General features: G+C 35.9%; 1 protein-coding gene across 4 annotated transcripts in view; it reads right to left on the minus strand.

Annotated features, from left to right (window-relative positions):
* DICER1 (dicer 1, ribonuclease III) overlaps positions 1–18,556 on the minus strand; it is a 70,277-nt gene that overhangs the window by 20,846 nt on the left and 30,875 nt on the right. For 3 of the 4 annotated variants that reach the window (XM_049828762.1, XM_049828763.1, XM_049828761.1), the window contains exons 5-16: positions 18,178–18,340; positions 17,597–17,727; positions 16,318–16,452; positions 15,315–15,475; positions 13,753–13,921; positions 11,179–11,651; positions 6,561–6,693; positions 5,275–5,517; positions 5,023–5,177; positions 3,478–3,610; positions 2,900–2,975; positions 1,618–1,757 (exon numbers count right to left, since the gene is read on the minus strand). In XM_049828762.1, coding sequence (XP_049684719.1) covers positions 1,618–1,757; positions 2,900–2,975; positions 3,478–3,610; positions 5,023–5,177; positions 5,275–5,517; positions 6,561–6,693; positions 11,179–11,651; positions 13,753–13,921; positions 15,315–15,475; positions 16,318–16,452; positions 17,597–17,727; positions 18,178–18,340 — 2,112 coding nt within the window. The remainder of the gene's footprint in view (positions 1–1,617; positions 1,758–2,899; positions 2,976–3,477; positions 3,611–5,022; positions 5,178–5,274; positions 5,518–6,560; positions 6,694–11,178; positions 11,652–13,752; positions 13,922–15,314; positions 15,476–16,317; positions 16,453–17,596; positions 17,728–18,177; positions 18,341–18,556) is intronic. The other variant, XM_049828764.1, reaches the window with a different exon arrangement.

Below are 18,556 nucleotides of genomic sequence, written 5' to 3' on the forward strand. Positions count from 1 at the left end.
AGACCTTAAGAAACCATGCTTTATGTTTGTTAGGAGTTCATTATTTTGTAGGTCTCAAAAATGATCCTCCTGCTTATCTAAAACTAAATTGCAATACATGTAGTCCTGGATTTTAAAGTTATACTGTAGCAAAACTATGGTCTTGGCTTAATGGAAAATTACTCATAAGTTTAATAACTATATTAAGCCCAAGAGGTTCTTGTAGACCTTCAACATTTGCCAAAGCTTCTTTTCCAGATGTGAAAAGTTGGTACAAAAGCAAGGGAAAGTATTCTTGGATTCTGCACTAAAAAAATAACTGAGAAAGAATGATGCATCACTTGACAAATCAACTACTCTGAATGAGAGATACCGTAATTGTGCATTTTATGAGTCACTCTTACTCCAACAATCACTAGTGAGGTAAGAGGACTGAGAAAGGCACTTATAACAAGAAGCATCAAGAAGCACTGTGCAAAGATTCAAACTGTTTGTGAAGTCTTGCAAGAAAAAGGTTCTCATCTGTCATTCCCTCTGTAATACACTCTGATGCCACAGTATCCTTCCTAAGCTTTCCTAATAACCAATTATTTAAAGTATTAATAAAATTGGGGCATGCAGAGGATGCCAAGAATGGAATTACTTAAGGGCTATCACCATAACTGAGGCTGCACACGAGAAGTACAACGCAGCACTGTAGCCTACTACTCTGAGGGTACATGCTGACATTCCCGTATGTGACCAAAGGCTATCAGTTTCTCCGTGAAATGCAAGTATTAACAGAAGCTACTATGCAATCTATTCTGAATGAGTTACCTGCCCTATTCAAAGGACTTTAGACAGAACTTGTAATAACTGCAGGGCAAGAAGGAAGGTTCCAGAGTAGTTGCAAAATACTCTGACAAAGCTTCTTTACTCCATTTTCTCTTAAAGTATTTGATGTTCCACCATAAATACTATCTAAGAAGTGCAATTGTACAAACCGATGTGGCTGAAACCTGTTGTAACAGATCTATGGATAAGTCACTTAATAATGCAGAGTTATAGTGTGACCCCTTTAGTGTATTAAGTATAATATTTAGAACTATTTTAAAAGTAAAAAAATATTAAAAATACACTTCTTTGGTATTCTAAGATTTCAACAAAAATTTATGAAATTCTGTGTTTGACCAGTAAAGTCACCAAACTAAACCAAGCATCTAAAAAAAATATAAATTTTTAATTTCTGTATTTAGCACCTGACCCTCGGCATCTCCCTGAATCTTCAATTATTTGTCTAGAAAGCCAGTAATTCTTCCTTTGCTCTAGTATATTTACCTGAGAACATAAAGATTTTACAGCTTATTAATGCAAGACAATTCTTCCTCCCGGTTATTTCTATACTTGGCAAATACAGCCAACAAGCTTTACAGAAAGTGTACGTTCTTTGAACTACAAGCATGCTTCTAAAGCATATGGTCCCATAAGCTCATTCAGGTAATAGTGCAAGTTTCCATCCAGTTAAAACTGCAAAATATTTCCGCTACAAATGCAAGACTTATTGTAAAAGATTCTTATCAGATTAAAAGTTGGCAATTTTGCCTTATCAGTACATAAAGCATTTGATCAGAGATGTGGACAGCAGTGAGTGATACTAACAGCTTTAGGATAGCACTGTCTTCGTTTTGTAGAGCCTGGCCTTCCTGGAACACTGGTTTCTTCTTCATCATGTAAATCAAGCTCCTCCTCATATTTAACCGTTTCTTTACCAACTGGCATCAAATGATCATCCAGTTCACCTGAATATTATGAAAGAGTACAGAGAAATAGCATTATGAGCAATCAAATCTTTGTTCCTTCAGATACTACGCAGTAGGTGTGATTGCTCATGAAAACACCTCACCAAAGTTTTTAAACTACACTTACTACTGCAAGACTCCCAAAGTGTAGCTTTGGGGAAGGAGTGATAAAGGTTTAGTTTTTGGCAAAAATACTTATTTATAGTAAAAACATCTGAAATTTTAATGAAAAAAAAAGTTGAATTCCATAATGACAGTATCAAAGAAAAATAAACTCTTCTTCCCCATAAAAAGCAACCAGTAACTGAAATAGTAATTTAAAAAAATCACTCACATAGAGTTATGCCAAGAAAGAGGGAACAGTTATATTTCTGTATCATTCTAAAAAGGGAATTACTACTGTTGAACGTGCACTCTCAACACCGAGTTGAGCAATCACGGTGTTATTCTTGGATACATTTATTGGTATGAATTCAGTGATCAAAAGGTTTAACTCGGACAGAAAAAAAATACAAACCCCAGACCTACAAATTTTTTTGCTTAAAAGATACATAAATACTTCTGTACTTCATCAAAGTACTCATAACATGGTATTCTCTTTAAAACATTCCACAATAAAGAACATGCTCCATTACACTTACTAGAGACAAGAGACCTGAAGTAATCCTGCAATGTCCTATTTTTGGAACATGACTTACAATACTGTAGAGAATACAATAAATTTAAGGCTGTGTATTTTATATTTTAATTTGTAACAAATGACTTTAAAAAACAAGTTATTTTTTGGCTGCGGGATGTAGTCCCTGACCTATCATCAACATCTTCTAGAGAACAAGACTCTTTTCCCCTTTATTAAATATATTCAATGTCAAAATCTACGTGTCTTATATTAAGACTGCATTTGCTGTTTAAGACAAAATGTGTTAGATAACAAGATTACCCTGGAAAATCTAACTTTAGCTTACAAGGTGTAAGCTAAATTACTAAGTAAATGATTGTATCACAAAATAAGGCAAGGGAAAGGAAGCTATATTAGATGGCTATAGCAAAAATGCATGTATATGCATAACATCCATACCATGTTCAATTTCTCAATTATAAAATATTCTTTACCAAAGAGGTGTTGCTTTTCCAGTTCTTACCAATTTTGTGCAGTTTTTCACAGCAAATAAGAGCTACAACTCTCTCAGCCAGTCTTGCACAACTCATTGGAGGACCCTATAAACATTTAAATATTTCTTAAGAACTTCGGTTGATTAGCACATTACTTACTATACATGTTTAATTAGTTTAATTTAACACAAATATATTAGGTAAGCAAAACTTTTTTAAAAAACACACTGATGACAGTTTTGTGAAGATATTCAAGCTTATGTTGTTTTTCCACAAAAGCCAAAATTACAAAATTACAAGAACACAACATACTATTGATCAAAACTAATGAAGGACATTTTCCTACAACTGATACATAAATGTGTGAAAAAAACCAAGGCACTGGGAAGAGTATCTAAATATTTTTACATTTAGAATAAAGAGTAACTGCTGGAAAACAGATTATAACAGAAACAAACAGCAATCTAAATACAGTTACAGAGCACAACACAGGAAAAGAAAAAGTGATTTTCATTAACAACAATTAAACTAATTCTAGAAATGGCACAGACACATCTATAACAACACATTCACTTATTTCCATGCTTTTCTTTCCCCAAATACCTACAACAATTGAAGCTCGAAGAGGCGAGTTGATTGGCAGGTAGAGAGTAGAGTAAAACGTATGATCAGGTAGTTCTCGGGTTTTACACTTGGGAGCTAGGTGTGTAAATGGATCACTCGGTAATCTAGCGCAGTACCTAAGTGCACAAAACATTTTACAAATCATCAAAAGCTGCAAATTGAAACCTAAACACGTTTCAGTGGAATCTTACCTTACTGGTCTAAACCATACAGAAGATGGTTACAGGCCATACTGAGCATTGCAAGGGGACACTGCTGACTCATATTCAAATAACTACAGAGCAGAAGACCTCCAAGTCCTTCACTACAAAGCTGGTCTCCAGCAAGGTGGTTCCAAGGTTGTAATGATGCACAAGACTATTCCATCTCAGGTCCCAGAGTGTGTATTTGTCATTTAATCTTCTGAGTTTACTGTTATCTTATTCCTCTTACTTGTCACGGTTCTGTCCTCTGAAGAGTAGTCTTTCCTCCACTGCACTCACTTCTCCCTCTCCCGCTTGGTGTCAAATGCAAACATGCTGATGTTAAACTGCATTGGACCTCCTAGTGGCCCATGAGTAATGCCACATATAACCAGCTGCCAGCTAGCCTTTGAACCATCTACCATTACACCCTTTGAATCTCACTGCTTTGCCAGGTTTTATTTACCAGACAGTCCACCAAAACGGTCTGCATCTCAAGAATTTAGGTACTGAGGTACTAGGGCAGTTGCATCAAAAGCTTTACTTAAGTCAATGATATTCACTGCTTTTCTGCAGTTCCTAGGGTCAATCACTTCATCACACAGGAGACAAGGTTGGTCAGGCAAAAACTACCCTCAATAAAACTTGGCTGCAGCCAACCCCCTTTTTCCTTTATGCACCTGGAGACTGCTTCCATGAGGACTTCGTCCATAACATTCCATATGACTAAGGTAAAACTGACCAGTCTGTAGCTCCCCAGACCATTTTCCTTGCCTTTTTTGAAGTGTCATAACATTTATCTTTTCCTGTCACTGAGGGCCTCCTCTAATTGCTACAGCCTTACAAAGATGGTACTTGGCTAGCCCCCTTGGAAACATACCATCCTGTCCTGGGGACTTGTATTATGTTCAGCTTTATTTTTTTTTTTAAACATGACAACAGATTGCTATTACAAATGTGAATAGTAGAACTGGAAGATTTTACTACAGTTTTAACAAGCCACTTCTATTTATTTGTTTTGGTATGTTTAAAGCTAGTTTGTCGAGCAAAAAAAAACCCCCAAAATAATCTTACTACCCCTTTTGAAACTGAAGTTTTCAGGCAGCTTTTAATTAAACAGGGACTGTCATCACTATATTTATTATCAGAGCTAGAACCTCTGTAGGATAAAGAGACAAAAAGCAAATTATCTCTTCCAATCACTGTGACCACTTTCCTTAAGAGAGAAGTTCCTGTCAAGATTTCTAAGCGAATATGTGTACAATGCCCCAGCCTGTGCTTCCATATTGCAAGACAAAGAATCTTTTTATTCAAGACAAGTAGTAAAAAGTGAATATGCCTCTTACCTATTTATGTGTCCAATAGCAGTATTAATAGTAACTCTTGGACTGTTCTCATCTGGCCTCAACACATAGGGTGGAAATACATCGTCATCATCAACAATGGGTTCAGTTTCAGTTTCATTGGTATCAACAGATTTTGAGCACTTGTTTCTGAGGATCTTAACATTTCAAGAACAGAACATGATGAGAGATTTTCCCCTTAAAAAAAATACCTATATATTTAACAAAACCAGGCACATTCCTTTGACCTCATACCTTCTCAATTGCTTTGTATGTCTTAAGATCTTCTTCAAAACTTTTGATTTTGTCTGTATCTGCTAACATAATGTAATTGGAAATTGGTGCTCTAGCTCTTCCTTTTGACTGCACGTAGGAACGGTATTCTGTGGGCAAATCAAAACGCACCACCAAGTTGCATTTTGGTATATCAACACCCTCTTCTACAATACTAGTAGCAATAAGTAAGTTCGTCTCATGTGCTCGAAATTTTCTAAGAACCTGCAAAAGTAATGAAGACAAATTTGAGAGATTAGTCCCAGATCCTTTTCCGTCACCAGATTCATCAAAAACTAGTAAAAACAGAGTGGATCAGATATTCCAAAAACTTGTCTAAATATGCAGATGTTTTATAAAACTAGTACAAAAGAGTCTTTTTGGAAACAGAGCAAGACTATTTATCAGAACAGGCAGATTTCTAGGAATCAAACCTGGTATGTGGAATTACACAAGTCCAAGAAGCTAGTACAGCCACTAGCAATGGAGAGGATCCCGTCTATTTATTTATAACTTTTCAGCTGTAGTATTAAAAAAAAAAATAATTTTAGAAATGCTGCTTTTAGGACAGCATCTTTTCCAACTGTTCTGAGGTTGAAACATTCTTAGGGGGTGGAGCACATTCTAGAGCTGGTATTTATACTATTTATTAAACAATGCTAAGGAAAGGTGAGGTTTCTGGAGGGAAGTCTGAAAGACAACCCAGCCAGGGGTGAGGGATAAATGCATTTGCTTTCAAAATACTTCACATGTTTTAAGTGAAACCAAAATCACGTGGGTTTATATTAATATCTTTAACGATTTACCAAATTCACTCCCAGCAAAGATAAATATTAAAACCAGCTCAACTGTTGAAAACATCAGGAACCTTGATCTTCTTTACAGTATTACTGTACTACTACTAACCCAATGCAGAAAAATTACATGGTTGATGATATGACTAGACACAAACATGATCTTACATGAAGTTTTAATTTCTGTTTGTGTAATGTGACATAGCAATGTCTCCAAATGTTGGGGTGTTTTTTTGTTTGGTTTTATTTTAATGATGAATATCTGTATCTCCAGTAAGTGTGCATATCTGTTAAACCCTGGGTATTCCCTGAACTTCCAATGATTGTGCCCCAGATGCTGCCTGTTAAGGTTTTTTTTCTTGTTTTTAAAGACACACACACACACACAAGTAAAAGGAAAAAAAAAAAAAAAAAAGGAAGAAAACAAAAGGTTCTGAAGGTACTGCTAGTTTCCATTATTTTTCTTTAAGTTACCTCTTCCTGTTTTCTGAATTCTACTTCCATCTGCTTGTTACGAGGCTGGTTCTTGCCAATGCCATGTCCAGTTATAAAATTGCTACTGATGTAAGCCAGTTCTGGATCTTGCTTGCCAGCTTCTTTTATCAACCTATAAATATTACATGTGTTTTTAGAAGTCACACAACCCAGAAAATGGAAGACAATCTTTAGTTTGGAAGACCTACATTAATAGAAAAAAATGGAAGCATGACAATTAAGCCATGCTAACACATACACTGACCTCAGGCTTCTCCAAAAACACAAATTCTAGTGAAAACTTCTGTAAGGATAATAAAAGACAGACTGCATACATACACAGCATGAATGTGCATGAATCACATGTATATCAGACCTACCATGGTAAAACCAGGTATTTTTAAACCTATCTATTACTCTAAGGCTCCCTGTTGTTAAGGCACCCTACTCACAACTGCTTTAGTTAATCTCATTTTCTGTAAATTATGACTGATTTTAGCAGAAAGACGTCAACAAAGTATGTTTCCTCAATATAATGTGTTAATATTCAGGTTAAAATACAGATTCTTATTCTCCTTAATATAATAATACATATTCTGTTCAGGTATACTAACGACAAAATGTTGACCTGTTTTTCTGAAGAGCAATGCTCAGCCTACTCAGTGAGATGTTTATTACTTTTGCAATTAACCCAAGTATATCTACAATTAGAGGATTTAATCCAATTCTTTAAAAGGAACGCTGAACAGGGGGCTAAGGATCATCCATGCTCTCAGTTTATTCCCCTATGTCTGTCTTTGGGTTACAGAATCAGAAAAGGCTGGCTTCTGCAGTGTTTTGATTTCCAAAAAGGTCAAGATTGCTTATATAAATAACGCACTGAATCTAGAACTAGGCATTTATGGATTTAAAAGCATAATTACATTATGCAATCAAAGTAATTATGCTGTAGCATCCTTAGTTGTTCTGTTTTCAGCATGAACAGAACCTGGGATTTCTCAACCATAACAGGTTTTTGAGCAGCAGAGCCAATAAAAAAATCAAGGGATCATAAACGAAAAGTTACATCCCTTGCACATCTCACTATAGCCATCCCAGGACCACTTTGCTCATAGCACATCTGTCATGTCTACTACCAGGTGCTCCTCATACCCAAAGGACAGCCTGCCTCTGTGTACCTCCAAGAGTAATTCTAACCCTTCCCAATTACATCTCTAGCAGTTCTGCCTCACATAAGATGGGTGCTGTGCCAGTCCCCCGCTACATGCCTACCACCTGCCCAGCAGGCTGCTGCCAAACCAGATGGAAAATGGCAAAGTTCTCTCTGCCCTTTCTACCCTTGGAAAACTACTGAAGTCTCTCCCCTTCACCTGGCCACTGTTTTAAACAAGATTTATGGGAACAAAAAACACCGTGAAGACTTCCTTTCCTTCCTTCACCATCTGTTAAAACTGGAATGGACAGGGAATATAGGCAAGAGAGTAGAAAAGTGGCAAACAGCTTGCTATGCTTACGGAAACAGACTGGAAGGATCGTCCTGTACTAAAATGTGTGTGATTTGTTAGTTCAAGGCTAAATAGATTCATGTTTCTCTATGCAGTCCAGGCTCTTGAGACAGACGTACTAAGCACGGGTTAATAACTGGACAAAACCCATAATTATTTTTTTAGATTTCTTTTTCCACATGGCATATTTGTCAAGTCATATAGCTTCAGTCTGAGTACCTACTAAGCATCTCAAACATTGTTACTGTATCTCACTTATTACAGAAGTGGACAATTAAAAACATCTGAATAAACATTTCACTGTGCAGATCTTTAGCAAGTTCTTGACAAATATTCAAGACTTCAACCTTGTGGTTAAAAAAGTATTATTAGTGGTAGATAACAGGTGCTGTTTTTCAAATAGATACAAAACCTTCTGCTTTCAGACCCCTCTCAGAGAGAGTTGAGAGGCACCGCAATGAAAATGGAAGGAAACTGGGCTTTAGAAGATGCTGTCTATTCTGAAAAGGAGCTTACAGACACCAGAACTCAACTGTATACACCAAATAAAACAATAAGTGTGCCACTTCATCAGTTGTGTGTAATAATAAAGACTAAGTTGAAGTTTTGGTGTTTTTTTCTAATTTGTAGTATTTACATGTGCAGTGGCTATTGCTAAAGATCTCTAAAGAAAGATATTGTCTCTAATTACTGCTTCAGAGAAAATTCCTACCCATTTCTCCCAGAAAGTAAAACACATGCCATGAATTTTGCCCTTCCTTAGCCATCATGGACTTCATAAAATGGGATTTTAGTCTCTAAATACTATCATAATAAATATATTTTAAGAAAAATTATACTTCTGCTTTAACTTAGTTCTGTATAATGATCCATACTAGATTACTGTAAGCTCAACTGGTTTTGATATACTAATGCAAACAATCATGACTTCCTTATTCAGGAGACAGTCTTTCCACTTGTATATACAGCGTAAGTATAGCTACAATCAGCAGACGCCCTTGAACTAAATCCACTCAATTGAAGTGAGCCTACAGTGAGGTTCTTAACTGAAAGCTTTCGGTCTTAATTCCAACAGCTCAGGTCTGCTGATCATCCAGGTATTTTGAGACCAGATGTGTTATATGAGGTGAAGGAGCATTTTGAGAATCTGCTAGGTAGCTTTCAGAAGTGGATAATAAGTTACATATAGTTTTGTTTTTTTGCTGCCAATAACCTGTACCAAACGTGCCTAAAGCTTAAAGACTGCAGAATTTGGTTACCTATCTGATCTAGACGTCATATTCTGTCAGGTTCAACAGCAATTAGGATATAGTATAGTACATAAATTGGTCTACAAGAATGCACAGTGGAAAAAGTATAATTTCAATCACATTCATAACTTAGCAGAGAAGAAAAAAAATTCACAGTTCTGTTCACTCCCTGCAGGATAATGAAATACTCATTTTATCTCAGCAAAAATTTATCAGAATCTGTTAACGTTATTTCTTCAGGAGTTAAGAGAATATGTTCATTTCACTGAATGGCTTAGTTTGCCTCATATTGCTTATTTATGTAAACGTATCTAAAAATGCAAAAAAAGGCAAAGAAAAAAGATGAAGTTCACAAAACACATAGGGAAGTCTGCAGATCAAAGAATATATTATGCACTCAAACTACTGACTCACGCAAAAAGGTAACAACAGACTGGTCAGATTCAGAGGTATCCAGAATGCAATAAACAAATTGCATAGGACATTTAGTACACTATCAAAAAACCCCTACCAAATCCTCAAAATCAAGATAGGTGAATAAATCAGATGTCATCCATGGTTTGTGGCAAACAGCATTTAACAATTAAGTGTTATGTAAAACTAACGTGAATCACATTCAGGAATAAGAACTGATAAGGAACTAGAGTATTGCATAGTATACCTTGGCAAATACTCGAGGATTCATATTTTTCTTGGTGGAGACTTTAAGAAAGTGCTTAGTGTTTGACTGAATAGGTTTTTTATAAACACCAACTGTTAAAGTAGTACTGGTAAATCTTAAAGATATTCGTGCAAGGGCAAATTTGGTTTTCTGTAGACTTGGATCATATAATAAAGTGATTTAGTAAGGTAATGGTAAAATTTCCAGGAGTGTTGCACTCTGTAGGTTAGGGAAGTTTCCAGCATCCATTGCAAATATAAGTTTAAACACAGATTAAGACAAATCAGTATATGACTATTTTACAAGTTAAGTACAGTGTCCTGGTTTCAGCTGGGATAGAGTTAATTTTCTTTCTAGTAGCTGGTACAGTGTTATGTCTTGGATTCAGTATGAGAAGAATGTTGATAACACACTGATGTTTTCAGTTGTTGCTAAGTAGTGTTTAGGCTAAGCCAAGGCTTCTTCAGCTTCTGATGCCCAACCAGCAAGAAGGCTGGAGGGGCACAAGAAGTTGGGAGTGGACACAGCCAGGATAACTGACCCAAACTGGCCAAAGGGGCATTCCATACCATGTGATGTCACATCTAGTATATAAACTGGAGGGAGTTGGCCAGGGGGGATCGCTGCTTGGGAATTAACGGCATCGGTCAGCGAGTGGTGAGCAATTGCATTGTGCATCACTTTTGTATATTCCAGTCCTTTTATTAGTACTGTCATTTTATTACTGTTACTATTATCATTATTAGTTTTTTTCCTTTCTGTTCTATGAAACTGTTCTTATCTCAAGTTTCACTTTTTCCCTTTTGATTCTCTCCTCCATCCCACTGGGTGGGAGGGAAGTAAGCGAGCAGCTGCGTGGTGCTTAGCTGCTGGCTGGGATTAAACCATGACAGTACAGTATTTCACATTTTGCCTTCTAAGGGAATCAAATACAAACTCAGGTCCAAAACAAGCCCTTGAGTACAATTTTCAAAGACATATGCACTTCCCATCCACCCCATATATACAGAGAGTGAATTTTTTTGTTGTTATTCTTTACACAGATCCAGTATGATCTCCTAAACCAACTTTAAAATAAGAGTTCTGAAAATCCAAGACAATCCCCTACATATTCATAGTAACATCCATGTGCCTGCAGCTGAGTCTGACTTTTTTCTTTTTTTAACTGCATTTAAAAAAAATAAAAAAATAAAAAGCTTTACCTATTTAGAACAACTGCTGTGTATCTTCTTTCCACAAAAATAATTCCACATAAAATATTAGTAAAGGGAGATGGGAAATTAGTCTCCGGCTTCTCTTTCTCCTCAATTTCTTCATCCTCATCATCATCTTCAGAATCACTCCAAGATACGTAGTTATCCTGATTCCTATTGTTATACCATTCAACACTTTCAAACTGCTGCCGTTCATATGGTTTATATTTGCGCAAGATTTCAAGCAGCTTTATTACTTTTGGGGTTACAAATTTCAGATCAAGTGAGGCAGGCGAGAAGTGCTCTTCACAGAGTGCATGTATTTTCCTTAGGAAAGTGTCTGTAAACAATAAAAATTTCCTGTGCAGCTCCTCTTGTTCATGTTTGATATACTTCTGTAGCTCTCTCACCATCATCCCAGCTACCTTATCTGCACACCAGGGTCCCAGAACAACCAACACAGCTCGACAGTCTGACAGTATCTACAACACATGAATTCAAATATCAGTTCAAAGAGTACATTCTTGAGCTATTAATTTAAGACTGAGATCTTGTTTCTTATATAGCGCAATCTTTGTAAGGATTATGACAATTGTTCTATTATAAAAATACTTAGAAGTCTGCTTTTGTTATTTAGATGACCTTGGGAACTTTCGTGTTTCTAATGGATCAAGTTTCCCCCTCCCCCCTAAATTACTACAACTACACTTTGAACTTTGTATGTTTCTGAATCTCAGAAAAAAACCCTTAAAAGAGTATTTTAGAATTTAATGGAATTGTAATTTGAAATTTACCTTAAGATAATTATGCTAAAAAGGAAAATACTTCTTGAGGCAGCTAGATAAATAAAGCAGAAATTATTATCCTTTATACTTAACATAAAACTAATAAAATAGACAGTTTACTGGGAATTTTTACTTTATTTGTTACTGATACTTGCCACGGTTTCAAAAGCATCTAACCAGAAAGTTGTACAGTGGCCTTAGAGTAATCTTAGCAAGTCTACCCTCTCAAAGGAAAAAAATTAGGGGTTTGTATGTGTGGGTGGAATAGGAAAACAAGAACTATACCCTACTCGGAGACCATAGCATAGGTAGTTGAGTACCATCAACATCTTATCTGATGGCAAACTTTCCGCCTGAAGAGTCAAGTGGTCAAACAATAAACTAGGAATCCAGAAATGGGGTACATTGATAATGCTCTTAAAAAGACTCAGGATAAGGATGTACCATTACAACAGAAGAACTACAACAGAACTGTAACAATAGTCAGGATGATACAGTTTTCAGTTGCTGCTTTAATTTCTCTTCCTTCTTCCCTTCTATAAAAAGTAAAAAACAGGTTATCATCCTCTTTACGCTATCCTCCCTGAAGTTTGTCAGCTGTAAGTATTAAGGGCAAAATTTGTCTAAACTAATCGTAATTGCACGTAGAGGCTGGATGCTCTCTAGTGCCAAGACAAAAGGCTCTTCAAGCTGAAAACTGATTTCTTAATATGGGTGCCTCCATCTTCTTGGAAAGCTATTGAATCAGAAAACAAGCACAGAGGGTTATGTGCATTAGAAGCAGTTAATCCACTCTTCTGGACTATGGAAATCTTGGGGATTGCTACCAGCATTCTTTATATATTTTATCCTATTACATTTTCAGTTTAGCACAAAAGTAACCGGGAGTTTCTTTTTCCATGCAGCTGTGATAGGCTGCCTTACGTATCATCCTTCCCTCTGGCCCAAATAATCTTTTTCTAGACAGCGTCAGAGTGCTGGGTTTCTTCTAAGAATGTTGAAGGAAACTGGAATACTTTGGGCTGAGTAAAGAAATACTCCAACTTCCTCATGGACTATTATAGAAATGTGACTCGCTGCTGACTTCTTGTTAATCAAAGACTTACATACCTAAATAGTTGTACCTCAGGAGGCAATTCCAAACCACAAAGCCCAAGAGGAAAAAAAAGCTGCCCGAACCCCATGTGTCACAGGTCCCTACTCAATACACCATGCCTTCTGCCCTCTACTCTGCCATCTCGCATGACAACATAGAGGCAAACACATGGAAAGCTAGGGGCAAGCTTGAGGCTCAAATTCTATTCCAGCAAGGTGTGGCACTAGTCTAATATTGCTCCAAGATAAATTGTAGAAACTGTAGATCTATGGCTGGAATTTTTGCCTGAATTCTTACTTTATCATCCTTTAATACATCTGGGTAGAGTTTTTCCAAATACTTCCTGAGGCATTATTTCCTCTTCTGTACTCAATTATTCAAAGGTCATGAGAGATCACAAAGGTGTCAAATTCTTGACTTCAGAAATAAGGCCCCACAACATCAGGGTGCAGAACTATTTTACTGCCTTAAGCAAATTTGAATCTCAGACTAGATGAAGGTCTAATCAATGGTTGACATTCATGCCCCACTCTTTTATGGAAAGACCTACACTCTTGGTGAGTACAAAAATCAGAAGTCTTTTTGCTCAGATAGTCTAGGGTGACTAGCTTAGAAAGTTTCAATAATGTAACATACATGGCAAAGAAACACACCAGTAAGATTTCTATTCCCCAGGTTTTTCACATAGCTTAATGTCCTTACCTGCTTAGAAATTAAGGTGGAATCTCTTTCTTTTGAATGTACAGATATGTTGCAGTCATTTAGAAAAGTAAGCGCTTCATCCAATTCCTTTAATAATCTTCCATACAACCCACTTTTGTCAGTATATGGTCCACAGTCTACAACAATCTCACATGGCTGAGAAGTATATCTTAATTGAGGGCAAAGATCAAGTTAAACACAGCTTCTCAAAGTCAGAGCTATTTCAGCCTGTTAAGGTTATACAGCAAATAACAATAGCAACATGAAGTATATTCAAGCACATTTCTTTCCCCACCATGAATAATGATGAATAGTTACACAGTTAAATATTTCAAAGTAAAACACCTCCACCACCCTAAATACTTCATTCTAAAATACCATTCCTTCTAATACACTCCCTAAAAAGGAGGCTAATATCACTAATATTAATTTCAAATATTGGAAAAATCTAAGGCAAATCAGATTGTATTTACTTGACCACCATCTTCACTTTTGTTTTTCCAAACTGTAATCTTTTGATATGCCAAATACAATCCACATAGTGTCAGTTTAGATCTATATATACACATTTACACAAGTAATTACTCTTCCTGAATGACAGAGCTATGAGTGAGAAACTCCTAAAAGCAATGGTTCACTCAAGTTCAGAAAAATGCAGTTAAAAAACACACCCACAAAACACCCGTTTCAGAACATGAAATAACCATCTTTGACTTTGTCTGAAACTCAGTTCACCAGTACAGCTGGTATAAGTAAACATGGTGCATATGAATCATTTCACACTAATTTTCCTCTACAACAAATCATCATTCACAGGATTCTACATTCTGTAAGAACATACAGGAAAAGACCCACTTGCTCTGCTATTGCTCTGCTACTTCAATATTGGTTTTACTGCTCCCTCACATCTCCCTGTCTTTCATCAGCCTCTAAACCCAGGCTACTCTTGGGGCAGGGGGGCAAGGGGGAAGAAAAAAAAAACAAAAAAAACATGCAACTTTTCTGGCATTAAGAATATCTTGTACTGTGGCTGTTGCAACATTTTCCTAAATTAAATAGCAACATTATGGCACACACTGAACATGAACCAGTTACTCTCCAAACATAAGAGTGCATTTTACAGGTTCAGAAATATGTTGTGTAACATGAATTTTTTGGTTGGGTGTGTGTTGGCGTGGGTTTTTTTGTTGGTGGTTGGGTTTTTTGGCTTGTTTGGGTTGGTGGTGGTTAGTTGCTTTATTGCTTTTTTTTTTTTTTTTTTTTTTTTTTTTTTTTTTTTTTTTTTTTTTTTTTTTTTTTTTTTTTTTTTTTTTACAATTACAGTGAATCTCTGAATACCAAGGCCAATCAGCCTTTGACCTAACTTCAAGGAAAGATGTACTTCAACACTGGTTACTCAAAACACAATTTAACATTCCTTCCCCGGTGCGAATAGAAGTAATGGCATCACATACACATAAACTTTCCTAAAATTTAAGAGAGCAAATATTTCTGCTGGTTTATTCTTTTAACCAAAATGAAAACGTAGGCATCAATTTAACAGCCATAACTGTACAACATACCTGTCTAAGACCACCAAGTCAGTTGCAGTTTCAGCATTGCTCTTTAAAATTTTCTCCAGTTTCTGGATCTTCTCCTCTAACTCAGCAGGATCACATTTCCCATTTAAAATGGAAGCTGTTAATCCCAAGATTCGAGGACATGATGGATAATCCTCACAGATCTGTGAAGTAAAACAGAATTAAATACCTTAACTATTGCAAATCTACCATCAAGCTAGCAGACTGCAAAATTAGGTGCTTACATGGAAACTAGTATTTCAATAGTGGGTGGTGGAAAATGAACCGAACATTGAATGAATATTTTCTATTCTATCGACTGGAAGTTAAAGTAGAAATCAAATAACAATTTAACAGCAATCATCTTTGAAGGTAAATACTTACAATGTGAAAAAATATAAAGAAATAAACAGTTAGCATAGCACAGAGTATCCTTGCCACATTTACAACATACGTATCATAATACTTCCACACCATGTAAAAACTAAAGTATCATCTAAAAAAAATGAAAGACATATGCTCTGGTTAAACTTGAAGAGAGATTTGGAAAGACATCTATTATACTGGTTTCTCATATAGTATAAGCCAAATATCACATGGAGCCAAGAATACCCTCAAAGAGCCCTGCAAACATCTATAGAAATCAGTATTTTAAACTAATAAAAACTTAATAGTGCATCCCATTCCCAAACTCATATATTTTGTCAATGAATTTACAAAATTCCCTGAATTCCATAAATTTAGCTTCTCTTTTCTGTTAATGCCAAAGTTTTCTTTAATCTCCACCACAAAATACAGTGAACGCACTATTTTTCTATCTTATGATATCACTTAAGTCTTAATTCATTACAATAATTTCACTGTCCCAGAACATGCTAAAATATGGCTCCACTGATGTTTTTCCTTCGTAGCAAAAGCTGCGTTAAATAGTTCCCACTTCTCCAGCCCTCCCACCTCACTCCTCCTCCTCAACCAAATATTAGAACATCATGCAACGGAAACCCACCTTCATAATTTCACGGTATGGGTGATCCTGGATTGCAAGATGGCACTCATCAAACACCAGAAGATTAATATTTGACAGGGATAAATACTCATTTCTCAAAACAGTCAAAGCAACATGACATGTCATAACCAGAACCTAGATTGAAAGGAAAAGAAAAAAAGAAAAAAAAAAAGGTGTCAGTATAAGAAAAGTACAAGCTGGCTTAGGTCAAGGTGAAATAGTAAAGCCTTCTGCAGGTCTTTCTAGACAGTATTAGCAAATATCGGCTACTATTCATCTACATAGACCAGGTAAGGACAAAAGAGAATAAAACATTCTCTACTTGAGAAAGTAATCTGTCTGAAGGTTTTATATGTCACATGCCTAGGAAAAAAAAAGTAATACAACAAACAGATGATATCAACACCAGCCAGACTACACAGAACAAATGTCATTAAGTCCATAACAAGTTAGTGTCCCTTATGTGTCCCATCATCACGCCTCTGGCAAGAAAGATAATTCTTCATAAACTCATAACCACCTGCAGCTACAAGAGAAAAGCAGGATGTTACCACAATTCTTTTTAAAGGAAAACTCATTTCTTGTATATTATCACAGATAAAGAGTTGAGTTTCTTGATAAAATTATGCACTATTTTTACGATAACTTTGAACTCCACCAAGTATAGTAACACTTCCACTTGTCAGAGTTCCTCAGAGCATAGGCCACTATTAAATACTGGACAGAAAACCCCAGAAATTACAAATATTTGCATTACTGCAAGATACTTAGATCAGCATGGAAAAAAGATTGTAACAGAAAGGGTCCAAGAACCACCAAGGAAAATGTTACCATTAAAGCTACTGATTTTCTGTCTAAAAAGAGAACTAGAGAGAAATAGAGTACCCAAAAAGGCAGAAATAAAATGCATGCCAAAGAGAATGTCCTGCATCCCCAAAGAACACTCAATTTCATCATTATTTTTATTACCTAATATTTAAACATCTTTTAATGGCATTTAAAGTACACTATGCACACTCAAAATTTCTTCTGCCATCATCATCATAATGAACCACAAGTCAGGGAGACTGAAAACAAAGGATTAAAAGGACAGCTTTTTAAAACAACCTGAGAAGCCCTATACATGTTTTGCCTCAAAATTCATATACAACTAATACCAATATACTGAATTTCTCTTAGAAAATAAGTTAACATATAATAGGAAGAAATTATCACTTCTGATCAAGCCTAACTTACTATAGACTCTGCTTATTTTTATAGTTTACACTTAATACATCACCTGATGCTTAGAGAATTCCTGACTCCACTTCTCTTTTGTCCACGATTCAGTTATCTCTAAACTTGAATACTCTCCCACTTTAAGATCTGAATGTGTCCTGACAGCTGACACTTGTTGAGCAACTTGATTTGCTTAAGAAAAAAAAATACAAAAAAATTAATCTCAATCACATAAAGGTCTTTTCATACATTAATTTTCAAGATGCCTGTCATATTATCTAGCACTGTGCTTCATAACATGATCTTTAGCTTAGACTAATGTTGAACTAAGTGTACATGGCAAATGTCTCCATATAAAACCACAGCAAGGAAACAGATTGGTAACTAAACTGCACTTCAGAGTCAATATCTTAATTTTATACCAGGAAACAGAACATGTCACAGAGATAAACAGGTTGTATTGAATGGATCAGAAACAAAAGATGAAAGGCATCACATTCTTTAATCAGTTTAGCATCTTTGCTGTTGGAAGACTTTATGCAAAAGTTTCTCCCAAATTTGCTTTCACACAACTTCTATTAAGGAATATTCCATGGAAATATTAGCAGCATATTCAGGAACATAGTATACTTTTCCTCTTACCTGAGTTGACCAAGAACACAGTTCTTTTTCCATTTTTGTTGAAATCTCCCCTGATCTGATAGGACAGCTCTTTAGTGAGTAGTACTGCAATAAAAGTCTTCCCTGAGCCAGTGTTTAAGCAGACTATTGTATTATGATCCAAAGCTGCTTCAAGCAGTTCAACCTAGGTTTAAAAAATAATAATGTCCTTACTTGCAGCAATGCAGTGAAAAAGCTGACAAAAAAAAAAAAACAACACAAGTGGTAAATAAACTACAGACAAGTCAGCAGTATCCCTAGAGATCTTGCCAGTGCCAAAGAATACATCTCTTTCACAACAATGTTTTGTCACGTTCTTTCCAAAAATATTAATACAACTATATAGTCTATCTTCTAAATC

This window comes from Accipiter gentilis, chromosome 25 (assembly GCF_929443795.1).
Source record: "Accipiter gentilis chromosome 25, bAccGen1.1, whole genome shotgun sequence".
NCBI lineage: Eukaryota > Metazoa > Chordata > Aves > Accipitriformes > Accipitridae > Astur > Astur gentilis.